General features: G+C 39.1%; 1 protein-coding gene across 1 annotated transcript in view; it reads right to left on the reverse strand.

Moving 5' to 3' along the window:
- Positions 1 to 5,730: 5,730 nt before the first annotated feature.
- LOC103014113 (olfactory receptor 6B1) overlaps positions 5,731 to 19,088 on the reverse strand; it is an 86,154-nt gene continuing 72,796 nt past the window's right edge. The window contains exons 3-4 of the mRNA XM_007184668.2: positions 13,751 to 13,804; positions 5,731 to 6,688 (exon numbers count right to left, since the gene is read on the reverse strand). Coding sequence (XP_007184730.2) covers positions 5,731 to 6,688; positions 13,751 to 13,804 — 1,012 coding nt within the window. The remainder of the gene's footprint in view (positions 6,689 to 13,750; positions 13,805 to 19,088) is intronic.

The following is a 19,088-nucleotide window of genomic DNA, read 5'->3' on the forward strand; positions in this document are numbered from 1 at the left end:
CTCATGGGTATATACCTGGAGAAAACCATAGTTCAAAAAGATACATGCACCCCAGTGCTCACTGCAGCACTATTTACAACAGCCAAGACATGGATACAATCTAAATGTCTATCAACAGATGAATGGGTAAAGAAAATGTGGTATATATACACGATGGAATATTACTCAGCCATAAGAAAGAATGAAATAATGCCATTTGCAGCAACATGGATGGACCTAGAGATTATCATACTAAGCGAAGTAAGTCAGACAGAGAAAGACAAATATCATATGATGCTGCTTATATGTGGAATCTAAAAAGAATGATACAAATGAACTTATATGCAAAATAGAACAGACCCACAGACATAGAAAACAAACTTATGGTTACCAAAGGGGAAAGGAAGGGTGGGGGATAAATTAGGAGTTTGGGATTAACACATACGCACTACTATACATAAAATAGATAACCAACAAGGACCTACTGTATAGCACAGGGAACTATACTCAATATTTTATAATAACCTATAATGGAAAATAATCTGAAAAAAAGATATATATGTATGTATAACTGAATCACTTTTCTGTACACCTGAAACTAACACAACATTGTAAATCAATTACACTTCAATAAAAGAATAAAATAAAATAAACTATTTCCTAGCCACATGCTATTATCATGTTGCTTATTTACCACTCGCCCTGCCTCGCCCCACTGCCCCACATCTAGTCTCCAACAAATAAATAATGAACATGTGCCAACATTCATTTAACCTGTTAGTAAGAAGCAGGAAGACAAAATAAATTGTCCCAACAGCATTAAGGAACAGAACTTTACACAGTCAGCCAGGAAAGGAATACCAACATAAGATTACTGAATTAGATATAAGCCTGGTGAACTTTTCACAGCCCAATAAACCAAATCAACTTTGGTTCAACTTTTCTAAAGAGGCTGAAGAATTATAACATCTTGTCAATGTCTGCAGGTTAACCGATAACTATATAGGGCTTTAAATTCTGCACCTTTGTCTGTTGTAAATTGTTGGTCAAATGTACGGCAACATTCCCCAAGAAAGCTCCATTAGTATCAAACAGGCTTATTAAAAAAGGCTTTGGCATAATATCAAAAAGTCAAGAAATTGTCATTCTGCCTTTTTTCCAAGTTTGAAAACATTTTTAAAAAAAAGAACAAGAGCTCTATTCTTCCTATACAGAGAGGATTGCTTATTGGCTTGTCATCTTGGACCTGGAGCTCAATGTAGCACCCATGAGAATTGGGTTGTCTCCATTTAGCAATAGAGGGGAGTGATGGGGGAGGATTTTTTTGGTAAGCATGAGCATCTTAGAAAGTTTATCTTAGGAAATAAGGTATATGGGGGTTCTAGGCAACCAAAATGGAGTAACGTAGTGGGCATTTGCAGTTCTGAGCAGCCAAACTCAAATTGCTCCCTTGTCTTGATAACAAAAAGATTTCTTTTTGTTATCAAGGCAGATTTCTTTTTGTTATCAAGACAGATTTCTTCTGTCTGTAATGATCTTTGCCCAGTTAGTCACATGTCTTGCTCCTTCAGCTTCTTCACATATTTGCTCCAATGTCACTTCCTCAGTGAGGATTTTCTGGAACCTCGTATTTAAAATTTCAAATCTTGGGCTTCCCTGGTGGCGCAGTGGTTAAGAGTCTGCTTGCCAATGCAGGGGACACGGGTTCGAGCCCTGGTCCGGGAGGATCCCACATGCCGCAGAGTGGCTAGGCCTTTGCGCCACAACTACTGAGCCTGCGCTCTAGAGCCCGTGACCCACAACTACTGAGGACCGCGCACCTGGAGCCCATGCTCCGCTACGGGAGAGGCCACCACAGTGAGAAGCCTGTGCACCACAACAAAGACCCAACACAGCCAAAAATAAATAAATAAAATTTCAAATCTTGGTGGGGGGCTGGTGGTGGGATGAATTGGGAGATTGGGACTGACATATATACACTAATATGTATAAAATAGATAAAAGTTCAATGGCCCACAATTTTTACTTAATGTATTACATGAAATTTTCCCCATGACAATAAATATCCTTCTACAATATGAAACAAAAAAATAAAATAAAGTAAAATTTCAAATCTCCACCAGCACTTTCCAGTACTCTTCCATACACTGTTTTCCCCATAGCACTATTGCCACCTGAATTGGTATACATATTTGTTTCCTAGGGCTACTGTTGTTACAGTATTAACTAATTTGTTAATTAATTAAAACTAATTTGTTAATTACAACAAACTTGATAGCTTAAAACCACAGATTTATTTTCTTACAATGATGGCGGTCAGAGGTCCAAAATCTGGTGCCTCCTTTGAAAGTTCTAGGGCAGAATCTTTCCCTGCCTTTTCCAGTTGTTGGCGGCTCCAAGCATTCCTTGGTTTATGACATCATAACTCCAGTCTCTGCCTCCATCTATCTTCACATGGCCTTTCCCTCAGTCTTCTCCCCTTCTCTCTCTTAGAGGAACATGTCATTGGATTTAGGGTCCACCCAGATAATCCAGGATGATCTTATTTGGATATCTTTAATTTAATTACATTTCAAAGACGCTTTTTTCCAAATAAATTCATAATCACAAGTTCCAAGTTGAGGATGTGGACATATATTTTGGGAACCACCATTCAACCCACTACATACATTATGTATGTATGTATGTATGTATGTATTATAAATGTACAAATATATTGTCTGCTATCTGTTCCTACCTACGAGGGTGACAAGTTTTGTGTTTTGTTATTGTTATATCCCTATCACTTGTGCCTAGTACATAGTAGATACTCAATAAATACTAGTTGAATGAGCTAATTAATATAGTCCCCTTAAAAATATACTGCGTGTAGGGCTTCCCTGGTGGCGCAGTGGTTGAGAATCTGCCTGCCAATGCAGGGGACACGGGTTCGAGCCCTGGTCTGGGAAGATCCCACATGCCGCAGAGCAGCTAGGCCTGTGAGCCACAATTACTGAGCCTGCGCGTCTGGAGCCTGTGCTCCGCAACAAGAGAAGCCGTGATAGTGAGAGGGCCGTGCATCGCGATGAAGAGTGGCCCCCACTTGTCGCAACTGGAGAAAGCCCTTGCACAGAAACGAAGACCCAGCACAGCCATAAATAAATAAATAAATAAATAAATAAATAAATAAATAAATAAATAAATAATATACTGCATGTATAAGTAATATTTTTTTATTTGATGAAGCTTCTTATAAGCTTGGTTGATTATATCTAAATCCTGAGGGATTAGTCTCAGGGTAAACTGCTAAAACTGACTAGCAGAGTTTATATTATGGTTACCTAAACCCACGCAGGCTGGGTCAAAACTTGTCCCTTGCTTTATGCATCTCACCTTACAAATAGCTCTCTTCTGTGTGCATTTATCCATTACACTGCTATTAAACATCTTCTCTCTGCTGAGGCTGATTCCCATATTGGTCTGATCTGTACCGTCTACTTTTCGGAGGCCATGCATTTAGATATTCTTCTCACAAAGAGGTCAAGGCTACATTTTGCTGATTCCCATCTGCTCTTTGAAACACAATAGAATTTATGAAGAAATTCTACTTCCACGCTCTCTCTCATTCAGACACTTCTGAAAATAATAAAGAAACAAGCATCCCCTTCCATCGGGAGTCTCCCAGCTTATATACATGAAGCTCAGGCAGTGTGGACAGTTTCAGACAGGTCGAGGGCACAACCTTCCCCACCAGTTTCCTCATGTAAACCCTAACCAACCTTCAGTTTGCTTAGGTCTCACACTGGTCCAGATTTTTAACAATCAAGATCTTTTGCATCATGCCAGGTGATCTTCAAGACCACTGTGTAAAGGAAGCAGAGTAAGCATTATTATTCCTATTTTACACATGAGGAATCTGGTTCAGAGAGTTTAGATGGTTTGCTCCAGCTCACATGACAAAAATATATCTGGGACTAAAACTCAGATTGTCAGCAACCAGTTGGTTGTTTACACCCCTCATTTACTGATTCCTGCTAAAGATGTCTTTGCCTGTTTTTCCGTGTACACATTTCAGAGCCCTATATGACTTTACTGTTATGTTTTGATTCATCTGAATTATCTCAAAAATAATCACTTATCTTTATATGTTTGGGTTTTAAATGGAAATACGTTTATAACCACTTTTTTGTGTATGAAGGGACCAAAATATGTTCTAGGAGCAAACATTGAATCATTTCCATTATGAGAATCATTTCCTTTTGTATCTTTATTCTCTAAAGACGTTTGCATTTTACCTTTGTTTCTTTCTTTCCTGAGAAGTATACTTCATGTGTCCATTTTTATTTTATTAACAGTTCTCTAGATATAGTAATTGATGATTCCAACCACATCCCTGCACAATTGGCTTCCACACTAGGCTTGCTAAAGGAGCATGTTTTCTCTCTGGGGAGACCCCATGAGCTAAGAAAGGACCTAGTGCTTTGAGTTAGCAGATCTGGGTTTTGACCTCTGTTCCCCACTGTCTGTGATTATTCATTATTTACTTCCTTCTGTTCTGGAAGTTTGTAAAATGCAGCAAAGAGCCCACCTAATGCCTCTTACTTCAAAAGAAAGAGAAAACATTCTTGAAAGTATTGTTTGTGAAAGAGGATGCAAATTATAAAAGCCATTCTATTTTAAACTGCTCTAATGGAAGACTTAAATTCCTACTGACATCAGCATGTTACATTGAATACAACTTAAAGTATAGCTCCCTTTGCCATTGTCAGAACTACGAATCAAGAGTGGGCATATCCATGTGCCCTTCTGCAGCTGTGTGGGTTCATTTTATGAAAAAGGTAAGGCGTACATGGGTAGGGTGTCAGATAAACAAGTAGGAGAGTTGAGAGACACTGTGGTATAGGACGAAAATCTGTCAATTCCTAAGACTGGGCTAGTGATTTGTATATGAGGTGAGGGAGTGAGCCCAGAGGAAGTAAAAGAAAACTGAAGAGGAATGAGGGAACACTGAGATCAGAAGAACAGAGGACTGTGAGGGCAAGCTTCCTTTAGCAAATAATATACGAGATGATATTTATTTATTTATCAGCTATTATGTGCTCATCCACTAGAGGATACAAATAAACATACTGTGACATCTAGGAGGCAAATATGAAATTCAACACAAAACAACTGAATAAGTTATATAAGAAGACAAAATATCATTGAAAAAGGTACAGTTCACTTACGGATAACAGAAAGCACTCCAGCTGTTTGAAGCAGAAAGGTACTTAATACAGGGAAATGGGTGCTTACAAAAAGTGCTGAAAGGCGTAGAGGAACAGTCTCTAGTCTCTGCCACCAAGATTGGCTCCTGGCATAATATCCAGAATGGATTGTTAAAGCAGCTGCTACCTCTGTCTCAGTCAGGAAACTGAGAAGTCAGGAAGCTGTCACCAAATCTGTTTCTCCCAAATGTTTAATGCTTGCTAGATAAAACAGCTAATTCATATGCTGCCATCTCTCTCTCCCACTTAACTCAGGAATTTACTCACAGTCTTAGAAACCCCATTTTGGATCAGAGCCAAAGAGAATTCTCTATTCAAGGGGTATGCCCTTAGAACACAGACTGATGCAGACCTCAGGACACAGCCAAGAGCCCGTGGTTAATGTGGATGTGGTGAGGTCACATTAACGTGAGTAATATCCAGGTGAGGCATTAAAGGAGAAAGGATGGAGGACGGAATAGCAGGCACCAAATCAAATTACTTCTTTCTAATCAATTGTAACAGACTAGCCAGATCGGATGGCCTGGCAATAAGCCAGTTTCTTCAGAGCCTCTCTGACCTCTCGGTTCCTTAGACAATAAATGAAAGGGTTAAGCGCAGGGGTAACAGTGGCATAGAAGATGGAAATAACTTTGTTCATGTTGAAGGCATGAATGGCTCGGGACCAGACATACATGAAAATAGTAGCTGAACAGAAGATGGTGACCACCACGAGGTGGGAGGCACAAGTAGAAAACGCCTTCTGCTTTCCTGTGGGCATGCGTAGGATGGTGGCCAGAATGCACCCATAGGACAGGACAGTGAGAGAGAGGGGCAAGAGGAAGATGGCCAGTGCCAGGACAAAGTCCACCGATTCAGCTGTGGACATGTCTGTGCAGGAGAGGTTAAGTACTGGAGAGATATCACAGAAGAAATGATTGATGACATTGGGGCCACAGAAGCTGAGGCAAGAGATGAAGTAGATCTTAGCCAAGGAGATGCCAAAGCCATTGGTCCAACCAAGAGGCAGGAGGAAGCAGAGCCCATGGCTCATAATGATGGGGTAGCACAGTGGGCGGCAGATGGCCACATAACGGCCGTAGGCCACGGCAGCCAGGAGCACACATTCTGTGCACATGAGTGCAATGAAGAAGTAAAGTTGTATCATACAGTGCGTGAAGGAGATGCTGCTGCTCACGGACCAAAAACTAAACAGCACCGTGGGTACAGTGACAGAGAGGTACCAGGTCTCCGAGAAGGACAGCTTGGCCAGGAAGAAGTACATGGGCTTGTGCAGCGGCCGGTTCTGCTGCACCAACAGGATGATGATCACCTTTTCAGCCACTGTCAGAATACAGGCCACGAGGAACATGAGGAACACTGTTGCACGCACACCCCAGTTCCCAGGAAACGCCACCAGAATGAACCTGGTGACCCGTGTCTGGTTCTCCACTTCCATATTGGAGACACAGGGCTTAACTCTCCTGGGGGAAAAAAATCACTTGGTCAGAATTCCATCTTTGGCTTCTCTGACTAGTAATAACAGTAACAGATATCATGTTTTAATAGTATATTATAGGCTAGATCATACACTGGGTACATTATGCACATAATGTAATTTGATTCTCACACAGCCTCTTTATACATGTTATTATACCCATCTTAGTAATGAAGAAACTGAGCTTTGCAAAGGTATTAAGTTACTTAACCACATTCCCACTGGCAGCAGGGCAGGAATCACATTCAAGTCCAAGTCTAAACAACATGCTCTATCTAATATCCTACACTGCCCTTCACAACCACACCCAAATTAAACAGTATCAAAACGCCATGTTCCATGTTACCACTGCCAATTCTAAAGGATACACCTGGCTTTCTTGGCCTTTCATCCACCCAGAGCTCTGGAAATTCTACCTTTACAATTCATTTATCCCTCAAATACCAATACTTTTTTCCCTCTACAATCCACGGAGATAGAGTGAAGCCTGTCATATTCTGTGAGGTGCATGAGAAGGTGAGATGAGGAGAGTTCAGCTTTTCAGTATTAAAAACCTGGACCTCGGGCTTCCCTGGTGGCGCAGTGGTTGAGAGTCTGCCTGCCAATGCAGGGGACACGGGTTCGAGCCCTGGTCTGGGAAGATCCCACATGCCACGGAGCAACTAGGCCTGTGAGCCACAACTACTGAGCCTGCGCGTCTGGAGCCTGTGCTCCGCAACAAGAGAGGCCACGATAGTGAGAGGCCCGCACACCGCGATGAAGAGTGGCCCCTGCTTGCTGCAACTAGAAAAAGCCCTAGCACAGAAACGAAGACCCAACATAGCAATCAATCAATCAATCAATCAATCAATAAAACTTAAAAAAAAAAAGAAAAAAGAAAATAAAGACTATTACAAGAGACAAAGAAGGACACTACATAATGATCAAGGGATCAATCCAAGAGGAAGATATAACAATTGTAAATATTTATTCACCCAACATAGGAGCACTTCAATACTTAAGGCTAATGCTAACAGCCATAAAAGGGGAAATCAACAGTAACACAATCATAGTAGGGGACTTTAACACCCCACTTTCACCAATGGATAGATTATCCAAAATGAAAATAAATAAGGAAACACAAGCTTTAAATGATACATTAAACAAGATGGACTTGATATTTATACGACATTCTATCCAAAAACAACAGAATACACTTTCTTCTCAAGTGCTCATGGAACATTATCCGGGATAGATCATATCTTGGGTCACAAATCAAGCCTTGGTAAATTTAAGAAAACTGAAATCGTATCAAGTATCTTTTCTGACCACAATGCTATGAAAATACATATCAATTACAGGGAAAAAATCTGTAAAAAATACAAACACATGGAGGGTAAACAATACAATACTAAATAACCAAGAGATCACTGAAGAAATCAAAGAGGAAATCAAAAAATACATAGAAACAAATAACAATGAAAACACAATGACCCAAAACCTATGGGAGGCAGCAAAAGCAGTTCTAAGAGGGAAGTTTATAGCAATACAACCGCACCACAAGAAACAAGAAACATCTCAAAAAACAACCTAACCTTACACCTAAAGCAGTTAGAGAAAGAAGAACAAACCCCAAAGTTAGCAGAAGGAAAGAAATAATAAAGATCAGATCAGAAATAAATTAAAAAGAAATGAAGAAACAATAGCTAACGTCAATAAAACAAAAAACTGGTTCTTTGAGAAGATAAAGAAAATTGATAAACCACTAGCCAGACTCATCACAAAAAAAAGCGAGAAGACTCAAATCAACAGAATTAGAAATGAAAAAGGAGAAGTAACAACTGACACTGCAGAAATACAAAGGACCATGAGAGATTACTACAAGCAACTATATGCCAATAAAATGGACCACCTGGAAGAAATGGACACATTCTTAGAAAAGGACAACCTCGTGAGACTGAACCACGAAGAAATAGAAAATATAAACAGACCAATCACAAGCCCTGAAATTGAAACTGTGATTAAAAATCTTCCAACAAACAAAAGCCCAGGACCAGATGGCTTCACAGGCAAATTCTATCACACGTTTAGAGAAGAGCTAACACCTATCCTTCTCAAACTCTTCCAAAATATAGAAGAGGGAGGAACCCTCCCAAACTCATTCTACAAGGCCACCATCACCCTGATACTAAAACCAGACAAAGATGTCACAAAGAAAGAAAACTACAGGCCAATATCACTGATGAACATAGATGAAAAATCCTCAACAAAATACTAGCAAACAGAATCCAACAGCACATTAAAAGGATCATACACCATGATCAAGTGGGGTTTATTCCAGGAATGCAAGGATTCTTCAATATATGCAAATCAATCAATGTGATACACCATATTAGCCAACTGAAGGAGAAAAACCATATGATCATCTCAATAGATGGAGAAAAAGCTTTCAACAAAATTCAACACCCATTTATTATAAAACCTCTCCACAGGTAGGCACAGAGGGAACTTATCTCAACATAATAAAGGCCATATATGACAAATCCACAGCCAACATTGATCTCAATGGTGAAAAATTGAAACCATTTCCAAGATCAGGAATAAGACAAGGTTGCCCACTCTCACCACTATTATTCACAATAGTTTTGGAAGTTTTAGCCAGAGCAATCAGAGAAGAAGAAGAAATAAAAGGAATCCAAACTGGAAAAGAAGAAGTAAAGGTGTCACTGTTTGCAGATGACATGATACTATACATAGAGAATCCTAAAGATGCTACCAGAAAACTCCTAGAGCTAATCAATGAATTTGGTAAAGTAGCAGGATTCAAAATTAATGCACAGAAATCTCTTGCATTTCTATACACTAATGACAAAAAATCTGAAAGTGAAATTAAGAAAACACTCCCATTTACCATTGCAACAAAAAGAATAAAATATCTAGGAATAAACCTACCTAAGGAGACAAAAGACCTGTATGCAGAAAATTATAAGACACTGATGAAAGAAATTAAAGATGATACAAATAGATGGAGAGATATACCATGTTCCTGGATTGGAAGAATCAACATTGTGAAAATGACTCTACTACCCAAAGCAATCTACAGAGTCAATGCAATCCCTATCAAACCACCACTGGCATTTTTCACAGAACTAGAACAAAAAATTTCACAATCTGTATGGAAACACAAAAGGCCCCGAATAGCCAAAGCAATCTTGAGAAAGAAAAACGGAGCTGGAGGAATCAGGCTCCCTGACTTCAGACTATACTACAAAGCTACAGTAATCAAGACAGTATGGTACTAGCACAAAAACAGAAATATAGATCAATGGAACAGGATAGAAAGCCCAGAGATAAACCCACACACATATGGTCACCTTATCTTTGATAAAGGAGGCAAGAATATACAATGGAGAAAAGACAGCCTCTTCAGTAAGTGGTGCTGGGAAAACTGGACAGCTACATGTAAAAGAATGAAATTAGAACACTCCCTAACACCATACATGAAAATAGACTCAAAATGGATTAAAGACCTAAATGTAAGGCCAGACACTATAAAACTCTTAGAGGAAAACATAGGTAGAACACTCTATTACATAAATCACAGCAAGATCCTTTTTGACCCATCTCCTAGAGAAATGGAAATAAAAACAGAAATAAACAAAGGGGACCTAATGAAACTTAAAAGCTTTTGCACAGCAAAGGAAACCATAAACAAGATGAAAAGACAACCCTCAGAATGGGAGAAAATATTTGCAAATGAAGCAACTGACAAAGGATTAGTCTCCAAAATATACAGGCAGCTCATGCAGCTCAGTATCACAAAAACAAACAACTCCATCCAAAAATTGGCAGAAGATCTAAATAGACATTTCTCCAAAGAAGATATACAGACTGCCAACAAACACATGAAAGGATGCTCAACATCACTAAGCATTAGAGAAATGCAAATGAAAACTACAATGAGGTATCACCTCACACTGGTCAGAATGGCCATCATCAAAAAATCTACAAACAATAAATGCTGAAGAGGGTGTGGAGAAAAGGGAACACTCTTGCACTGTTGGTGGGAATGTAAAGTGATACAGCCACTATGGAGAACAGTATGGAGGTCCTTAAAAAACTAAAAACAGAACTACCATACGACCCAGCAATCCCACTACTGGTCATGTACCCTGAGAAAACCATAATTCAAAAAGAGTCATGTACCACAATGTTCATTGCATCTCTATTTACAACAGCCAGAACATGGAAGCAACCTAAGTGTCCATTGACAGATGAATGGATAAAGAAGATGTGGCCCATATACACAATGGAATATTACTCGGCCATAAAAAGAAATGAAATTGAGTTATTTGTAGTGAGGTGGATGGATCTAGAGTCTGTCACACAGGGTGAAGTAAATCAGAAAGAGAAAAACAAATACGGTATGCTAACCCATATATATGGAATCTAAAAAAAAAGTGGTTCTGAAGAACCTAGGGGCAGGACAGGAATAAAGACACAGACGTAGAGAATGGACTTGAGGACATGGGGAGGGGGAAGGGTAAGCTGGGACGAAGTGAGAGAGTGGCATGGACTTATATATATGACCAAATGTAAAACAGATAGCTAGTGGGAAGCAGCCGCATAACACAGTGAGATCAGCTCGGTGCTTTGTGACCACCTAGAGGGGTGGGGTAGGGAGGGTGGGAGGGAGGCGCAAGAGGGAGGGGATATGGGGATATATGTATATGTATAGCTGATTCACTTTGTTATAAAGCAGAAACTAACACACCATTGTAAAGCAATTTTACTCCAATAAAGATGTTAAAGAAAATACAATGAGAAGCAAGTGAAAGGATTCAAGCTGAACAGGGGTACGGAATGATTCATGCTTGGAAAGATAACTTTGTCATTGCAAAAGATTCTAGGGAGGCAAGAGTGGGAGTTGTGAGACTGTTGGAGGGTGCTCGGGGAAGGTGACAGTAACCTTGAAAGCAATGGTTTCAGGGAAGTGAGTGCACTGCAGATCCATTTTAGAAGCATCTTTAATGGTAACTGATGGATTAAATAGGGGAGGTAAGAGAAGAGAGGAATCAAGGAGGAATCTCAGGTATATGGCTTATTATCTGGAAGTGTGCCATTTACTATGATGGGGAAAACGGGATGTTTATGGACATTTCCTCAGGGTTGCAGAGATGGCAATGGGCACGAATTTGGTAGGGTTTTGTTTTGACGAGTTTTAACATGAAGCCTGAACAATCAGTCCAGAATATTCTCTAATAATAATTTATCAATTATTGCTAGGTGCTGGGAAATTTGCTAAGTATTTTTTGACTATCCCATTTAATCTACAAAACAAACCAGTGAGGTATTGTTACTCTGATTTCACAGAGGACACTGTAGTTTAGACTGATTAAGTAACATTTCCAAGTTTGAGAGTGAAGAAATCAGAATTACAGTGAAGCCATGGTCTGTCTGACTACAAAAGCATAGTCTCAACCACTAGGCTGTCTCATGTACAGATAAGGAATACCAGATTTTGCCCTCGACACCTTTTTTATATTTAAAATTTCTGATAACTTCAGGAAATGTTCTCTAACTGTACTGAAATTTCATTATAGGCACAGGCTATTATAGACGAGCTCAAATTTTAAGAAATGTGACACAGATACATATTTAATCACACATATAAAACAGCAATGAACATATAGAAATGCCTGGTAAATGTATCAGAGAAGAGATAATCATTAGATTGAGTCTTAAAATATAAATAAGTTAGAGGATGAGGCATTTTAGGCAGATGAATCAGAGTGAACAAAGGCATAGAGATAGGAAATAGCCTGACATTTTCAGGGAAGCAACTCATTAAGATTTACCTGCTCTGTGAGTGGGCAAGTTAATTAATGAACAGAAAAGGAGAGAGAGAAAAGGGGGGACAGGAGAGCGAGAGAAAGGAGGTGGGGGAGAGAGAGAGAGAAGGAGAGATAAAATAATGTTAAGGACCAGATTATGGAGACCTTCATATGAAATACTACGGGATTTAAGAATTATCCCGTATTATAGACAATAAGTAATCATTGAACGTTTTTCAGCAGCTGATAGCATCCTCACATTCCACCCTGGTTTTTGATGTGAGGGGGGGGGTGGATTTGGATGCATCCGGGTTGCCAAATCAGAGATTAAGACACTAGTTGGAATACACCCTCATACTTTACAGACACACTCTTAAAGACACACACACAAAAAAGAAAAATCACCCCAGTTACAATATTTGTTAAAGAAAAAAGACAAACATATTTAGATATACCTGCTCATAAGTTATACAAGTAACTCTGCACTCCTAGAGGAAGCTCAACAAAAGACTTCCCTCTTTCTCATCAACTAAGTGAAGAGTGCATAAGCACTAATTATTGCACACAAATAGGAGGAATTGACTATATGTGTTGTCAATGTATTATCTTACCATCAACTTTGTAGACCTTTTCACTCATAGCAGTTGTTACTCCACTACAGTGAACTCAAACTTGTTACCCCCTCATTTGAGATTTTTACCAATGATCTAGAATCAAACACCTTAGCTTTTTCTCTCTGTTCTTGTGCCTGCTGTGTGTCCACTCTCTTTTAATTCTGTCTGGATTCTGTACAAGAGTAGATTCCAAGTAATTAAAATTTGATAAAACTATACCCTCCTTCCCTGTCAAGACAACAGCAGCTGTTGCAGCCGCCATCACAAATGAATTGCTGGGAAGATGCAGCAGCCTGCAGTGCGTGGATGTCAGAAGGCATAATAGGAATCTGTAGGTTGGGATCAGAACCGGATGTGCTTGTTTCTGACCCAACTTCAAGAGATGCCCCTTGAAAGTAGTAGAGGGAATGTGTTCTCTCTGCTCACTGCATATATGGCTGTACTTAGAGTTCAGAAGATGAGATTATCACCCTGACTGATTGCTGGAGATTGAGGGTGGGTAGGAGGGAGAAGCATGATAACAGAATTAAAGTTTTGGATTTAAACATTGCCGTGCCATATGAACCTGAAACAGAGGTGCCTGTATCGTTAGAAAGTGATGTTCTGAGAGGGGACACTTACCTCGGCTCAGCAGCCTCTGAGGGGGTAGAATGTGAAAAGAAATTCTTCACTGATCTAAAATAGGAAGAAGTAGAAAAGGTTCAGGTATTGAATAGCTGTGAGGAACCCACTCTCTAAAACCTACAAAGTGTGAAAGGGCACAGATTACCCAACTGCTTCCAAACTGATCGCCAGGACTAGATGAGAGGTGAGCCCTGGGCACCAGGACCACATCTGTGCCTGATGCGGCACCAGGATGACCATCCTAGCACCCTGGGGCCAGAGCACCCACTGCCTTCCTGGTGGAAGCTGCAGTGGTCTTAGGCACACCAAGCTGTGAAGATCTTTGGCTTCTGAGGGCTTTATATGGTTTCAAGACTTTGCCCTACATCTCTGCAAACACCCAAGAGAAAAGCACTTTGACAATGGCAGTTCAGGCCTCTCGTGGGAGCCATGAGAAATTTCTATTTGCCTATTATACAGTCTTACTTATTTTATACAATATTAGTTCCACAGGGGAAAGAAATTCACTCATGGCTACATGTTTTGAGAAGAACCACATTTGAATTTATTCTTTGCTGAAACACGAAGAGAAGTAAAAGTACTACTTTTAAATCTATTTATAGATTTTCAATTATTATTCAATCTTCAGTTGCTTGAAACAGGACAATCATATCAGCACTCCAGGGGAGATATTAATATCCAAAGTAAACATATTGCTAGACTTCAGTAAAATTTTAAATAAAAGTTTTTGTTTTAAATGCTTGTGCCATAATTGTGTGCTAAATAAATTTATCATGATGGGATCATTATTACTTTGTCAGCTGCCTTTGGGAACCATTTGACCAATATTTCATGTTCTGGGACAAAACTCTAGTTTACTAAAAATCATTTCTCTGTAATCTGATGAACTCTTAAGTACCCTCACAGAAAGAAAAGCTGTCAAATTCATTGGGGTTTCATGAAATGATAAACGGAAATATTGGCAGTTATAAGCAATTCAGTCTGCCACATGTGTTTATGGTAATTAAGCAGCCTTTAACATAGTTTATCTTTTAGGGCTGAAGTATAAAAACCAAATTGCAACAAATAAAAATAAGGCACTTCTTTCAAATCCCTGACCCCTATTTATCTCAAAATCCTAGCAAACTCTGCCATCCCCCAAAATGTTTCATTTGATATCATCCACAATTTTCCAAAATGGATTTTAAATCTATCATGATGTTGTGGTCACTAATGGAAAGAAATGGCAGAGCATCCACCAAACAATAACTGCACTAACCAGGTTCTGGTCACCTGTTGTGGTGGCAGTGTGCCAGGGAGACTGAAAAGGGGGAGCACACTTCTCCAAAGATAGGGAATGTCTGTCTAGTAATTCTATGAATTACTGTGTCTGTGAGCCTTTATACAGCATGTTTAGGGTCCGAATTTCATACAAATAATCCCAAATAGGTGGGAGATGTTCATCAGATACAAACCGGCTATGTTCCATGACATGCTGACACTATCTTATCCTAGAATTCGGCTATACGGGCTTTTCTTGGAGCTGTTTTTTTATACCTTGTTGGCAGTTCCAGGTTGGAGAACTTTGCAGATCTCTGTCCAGGATATGTGGGAAGCATTAAGGAAACCCAGGGAACTCATTGTCTGTTGTGTTGTCCCTCAGGTCCTGAGGTTCCTTGGCTATGTTTTTCTTTTTTTTCGGTGTGTTCTTGTATCTGTTCTGTTATGTCTGGATTTTTTAATTGTAAAGGACAGTTCACTTTTTTATTTCTAAGTGGTATTCCACTATATGGATATTACCCTGTTTGTTATCTATTCACCACTTGATGGACATTTGGTTCTGCTTGAGGCATGCTTTAGACACTTACCCAGGACGTATATATCTCTATCTTATTCTTCACTTCCTGCAGAGCCTGAAGGTCACCCAGAGGCGAAATCCTTGGGCCTTCTCAGGCTTTTTCTAAGCATGACTCCAGCCTTGAGCATGCCTGAAGCCTTCTCAATTCCCTGGCATGTACCTGAGGTTTTAAAAGCCCTTATTCTCCTATATATATCCTTTTCCAGCCTCTTCCTTCCCAATCTTTTCAGTCTGGCTATTGGCTGTCTCGACTGTTAACCCTAGTGTCAGGCTGCAATACTTTTGCCTTTAAATACTTTCTGCAAACGCCACATGGAAAGCCATCCCAGCCCTAAGAACACTGAGTCAGTGAAACAAAGGTAAGCCTTTATGTCAGCCCTTCAGGTAGCTGCCAGATAAGCTGAAACAACCTAAATTCTTTGACAATAAGGTCCAGATTGCTGTTTTTGACTAGCAACCTCCACCAGGAGTATAGACTGTCACATCCATGGCTGTCACCAATAGGGGAGGTGAGAGGTAATAAGTGGGTAATTGAAATGCCCCAGCACTATTTTACCAAAATGCAACAGTTTCAGTCTTTATTAGTCTTTCCCCTTTTTGTAGTCAATTTTTTACTAGATTTCAGAGTTCTACAAAAGTTAATTCCAAAAGTTTTTGCCAGCTTATTTGCTGTTTTGAGGAGAAATAATATCTTGAAATTCCCTATTCACCGTTTTCAGTAATGTTTACAGAAACATCATTACCTTAAATATGTATAGAATATAATTTATATTTATATATTTAATTAACCTACATATTTAAATGCATATATACACACACATACTTCGTATATTGTCTTTGCATCTTTCAACTTTGCCAAACTCCCTTATTAATTCCAAGACCTTTATTGTAGATTCTTGGAGGTTTTCTATGTAAATGATAATGTTGCCTAAAAATAAAAATGATTCTATTTGTTTCTTTCTAATTTGCATTCCTTTTATTTCTTTTCTGGCCTTATCACTTTGGCCAGAATTTCCAGGTAAAGAAAAATGATGATCATGGACATCAGGTACTGTTCACAATCTCAAAGGGAAAATTATTCAGTTTTTCACCATTAAGTATGATGTTAGCTATGTTATTTATATATAAACTTTATTAGGTTAAGAAGTTTCCTTCTATACCTAGTTTGTAAAGATTTTTATAACTAATGTTGAATTATATTAACTACTTTTTTGCCATCTATTGAGGTGATAAATTGGTTTTCCCTTTTAGTCTGTTGATATACTGAAATATGTACCCTGATTTATTTAAGGATGCTGAACTAAACTAAAATATAAACTGTTACATTTTTGTAAATTACCAGATTTTATTTGGTAATATTTTTAGAATTCTGTGTGTCTGTTCATAAATGTTATTGGTCTGTGGTTTTCTTTTCTTGTAATGTCTTGGTTTGGTTCAGTGTGAGGGTAATACTGGCTTCATAAAATAATGTGGTGTTTACTCCTTTTCTATTTTCTGGAAGAGTTTGAACTAGTATATATAGTTTAATAGAATTCACTAGTGGAGCCATCCGGGCCAGGGAATGTTTTTCATTGTACCTTCAATTTCTTTCACAGGTAGAAAATTTGCAGGTTACCTATTTCTTCTTCTGCAGGTTTTGGTACTTTTTGATTTTCCAGGATTTTATCTATTTCATCTAAATTCTTGAGATTATTGGTGTAAATCTATTGAAAATATTGTCTTGGTATTTTCTTGAACAAATTAATTTTTTGAAGTATAGTTGATAACAATGTTGTGTTAGTTTTTCTGATGTAGACCGAAGTGAATATATATATATTTTTTTATTTTTTGTATTATTTTCCATTATGATTTATTACACAATATTGAATATAGTTCCCTGTACTATACAGTAGGACCTTGTTGTTTATCTATTTTATATATAGTAGTTTGCATCTGCTAAACCTAAACTCCCAATTTATCCCTCCCCAGCCCCATTTCCCCTTTGGTAACCCTAGGTTTGTTTTCTGTCTGTGGGTCTGTTTCTGTTCATGAATAAGTTCATTTGTGTCACATTTTAGATTCCACATGTAAGTGATATCACATGGTAACTGTCTTTCTCTTTCTGACCTACTTCACATAGTACGATAATCTCTAGATCCATCCATGTTGCTGCAAATGACATTATTTCATTCTTTTTTATGACTGAGTAGTATTCCATTGTATATACGTACCACTTCTTCTTTATCCATTCATCTGTCAATGGACATTTAGGTTGCTTCCACGTCTTGGCTATTGTAAATAGTGCTGCTATGAACACTGGATGCATACATCTTTTTGAAATATAGTTTTCTTACACCCAGGAGTGGGATTGCTAGATCATATGGTAATGTTATTTTTAGTTTTTTTTTTTTTAATTTTATAGCTACTTTTATTTTTATTTATTTATTTACTTATTTTTGGCTGTGCTGGGTCTTCGGTTCGTGCGAGGGCTTTCTCTAGTTGCGGCAAGTGGGGGCCACTCTTCATCGCGGTGCGGGGACCGCTCTTCATCGCGGTGCGCGGGCCTTTCACTATCGCGGTCCCTCCCGTCGCGGGGCACAGGCTCCAGATGCGCAGGCTCAGCAGTTGTGGCTCACAGGCCCAGCTGCTCCGTGGCATGTGGGATCTTCCCAGACCAGGGCTCGAACCCGTGTCCCCTGCATTAGCAGCCAGATTCTCAACCACTGCGCCACCAGGGAAGCCCTATTTTTAGTTTTTTAAGGAACCTCCATACTATTCTCCATAGTGGTTGTACCATTTACATTCCCACCAATATTGTGGGAGGGTTCCCTTTTCTCCACACCCTCTCCATTTATTGTTTGTAGACTTTTTGATGATGGCCATTCTGACTGGTGTGAGGTGATAATCTCATCGTAGTTTTGATTTGCATTTCTCTAATAATGGAGTATGAGCAGAGGTCTAGGGTATGATCACCAAAGTTGATGACTGAAGTGGGTCAGAGGACAAAACAATGGAAAGAAATAGAAAGTCAAATAACTGAGATGCCAGGATACTGAATGGATCTTCTGCATTGATGTAGAAATTTTCACATGTACAACAGAATTAGTAGTAAACCAGTGTAAAACAAGGAGGATGGATGGTAAGTGAAGAAAAAAAGAGAGGATGATGGTGCAACAGTCTGATAGCATATGCTTCAAAGGAATTGGAGTCATTTAGGGAAAAATAAAAAGAGCAATGGTCTGGAAGTGGCAGAGGATCAGGAAAGATACCCTCTTCACTTTCCTACTCAGTATTAGAGAAAATACAAGAGAAAATGTGTGTGCATTTGAGAGGACTGAGTGGAATCAGAGCTCTCAGTGAACAGTCGGCTTGACGTTCAAGTACGAAAGAGAAGAATACATTTTTTAAAAGCCATTCAGAATATAGAGCATTTTGCTGATAATGCAGCACAAGTTTCAAGGGACAACTGGGAATGACTGTGGTATCAGAGCAGATTAGTATTTTGGTCAGATATTTAGG

Source organism: Balaenoptera acutorostrata, chromosome 7 (assembly GCF_949987535.1).
Source record: "Balaenoptera acutorostrata chromosome 7, mBalAcu1.1, whole genome shotgun sequence".
Taxonomy (NCBI): Eukaryota; Metazoa; Chordata; class Mammalia; order Artiodactyla; family Balaenopteridae; genus Balaenoptera; species Balaenoptera acutorostrata.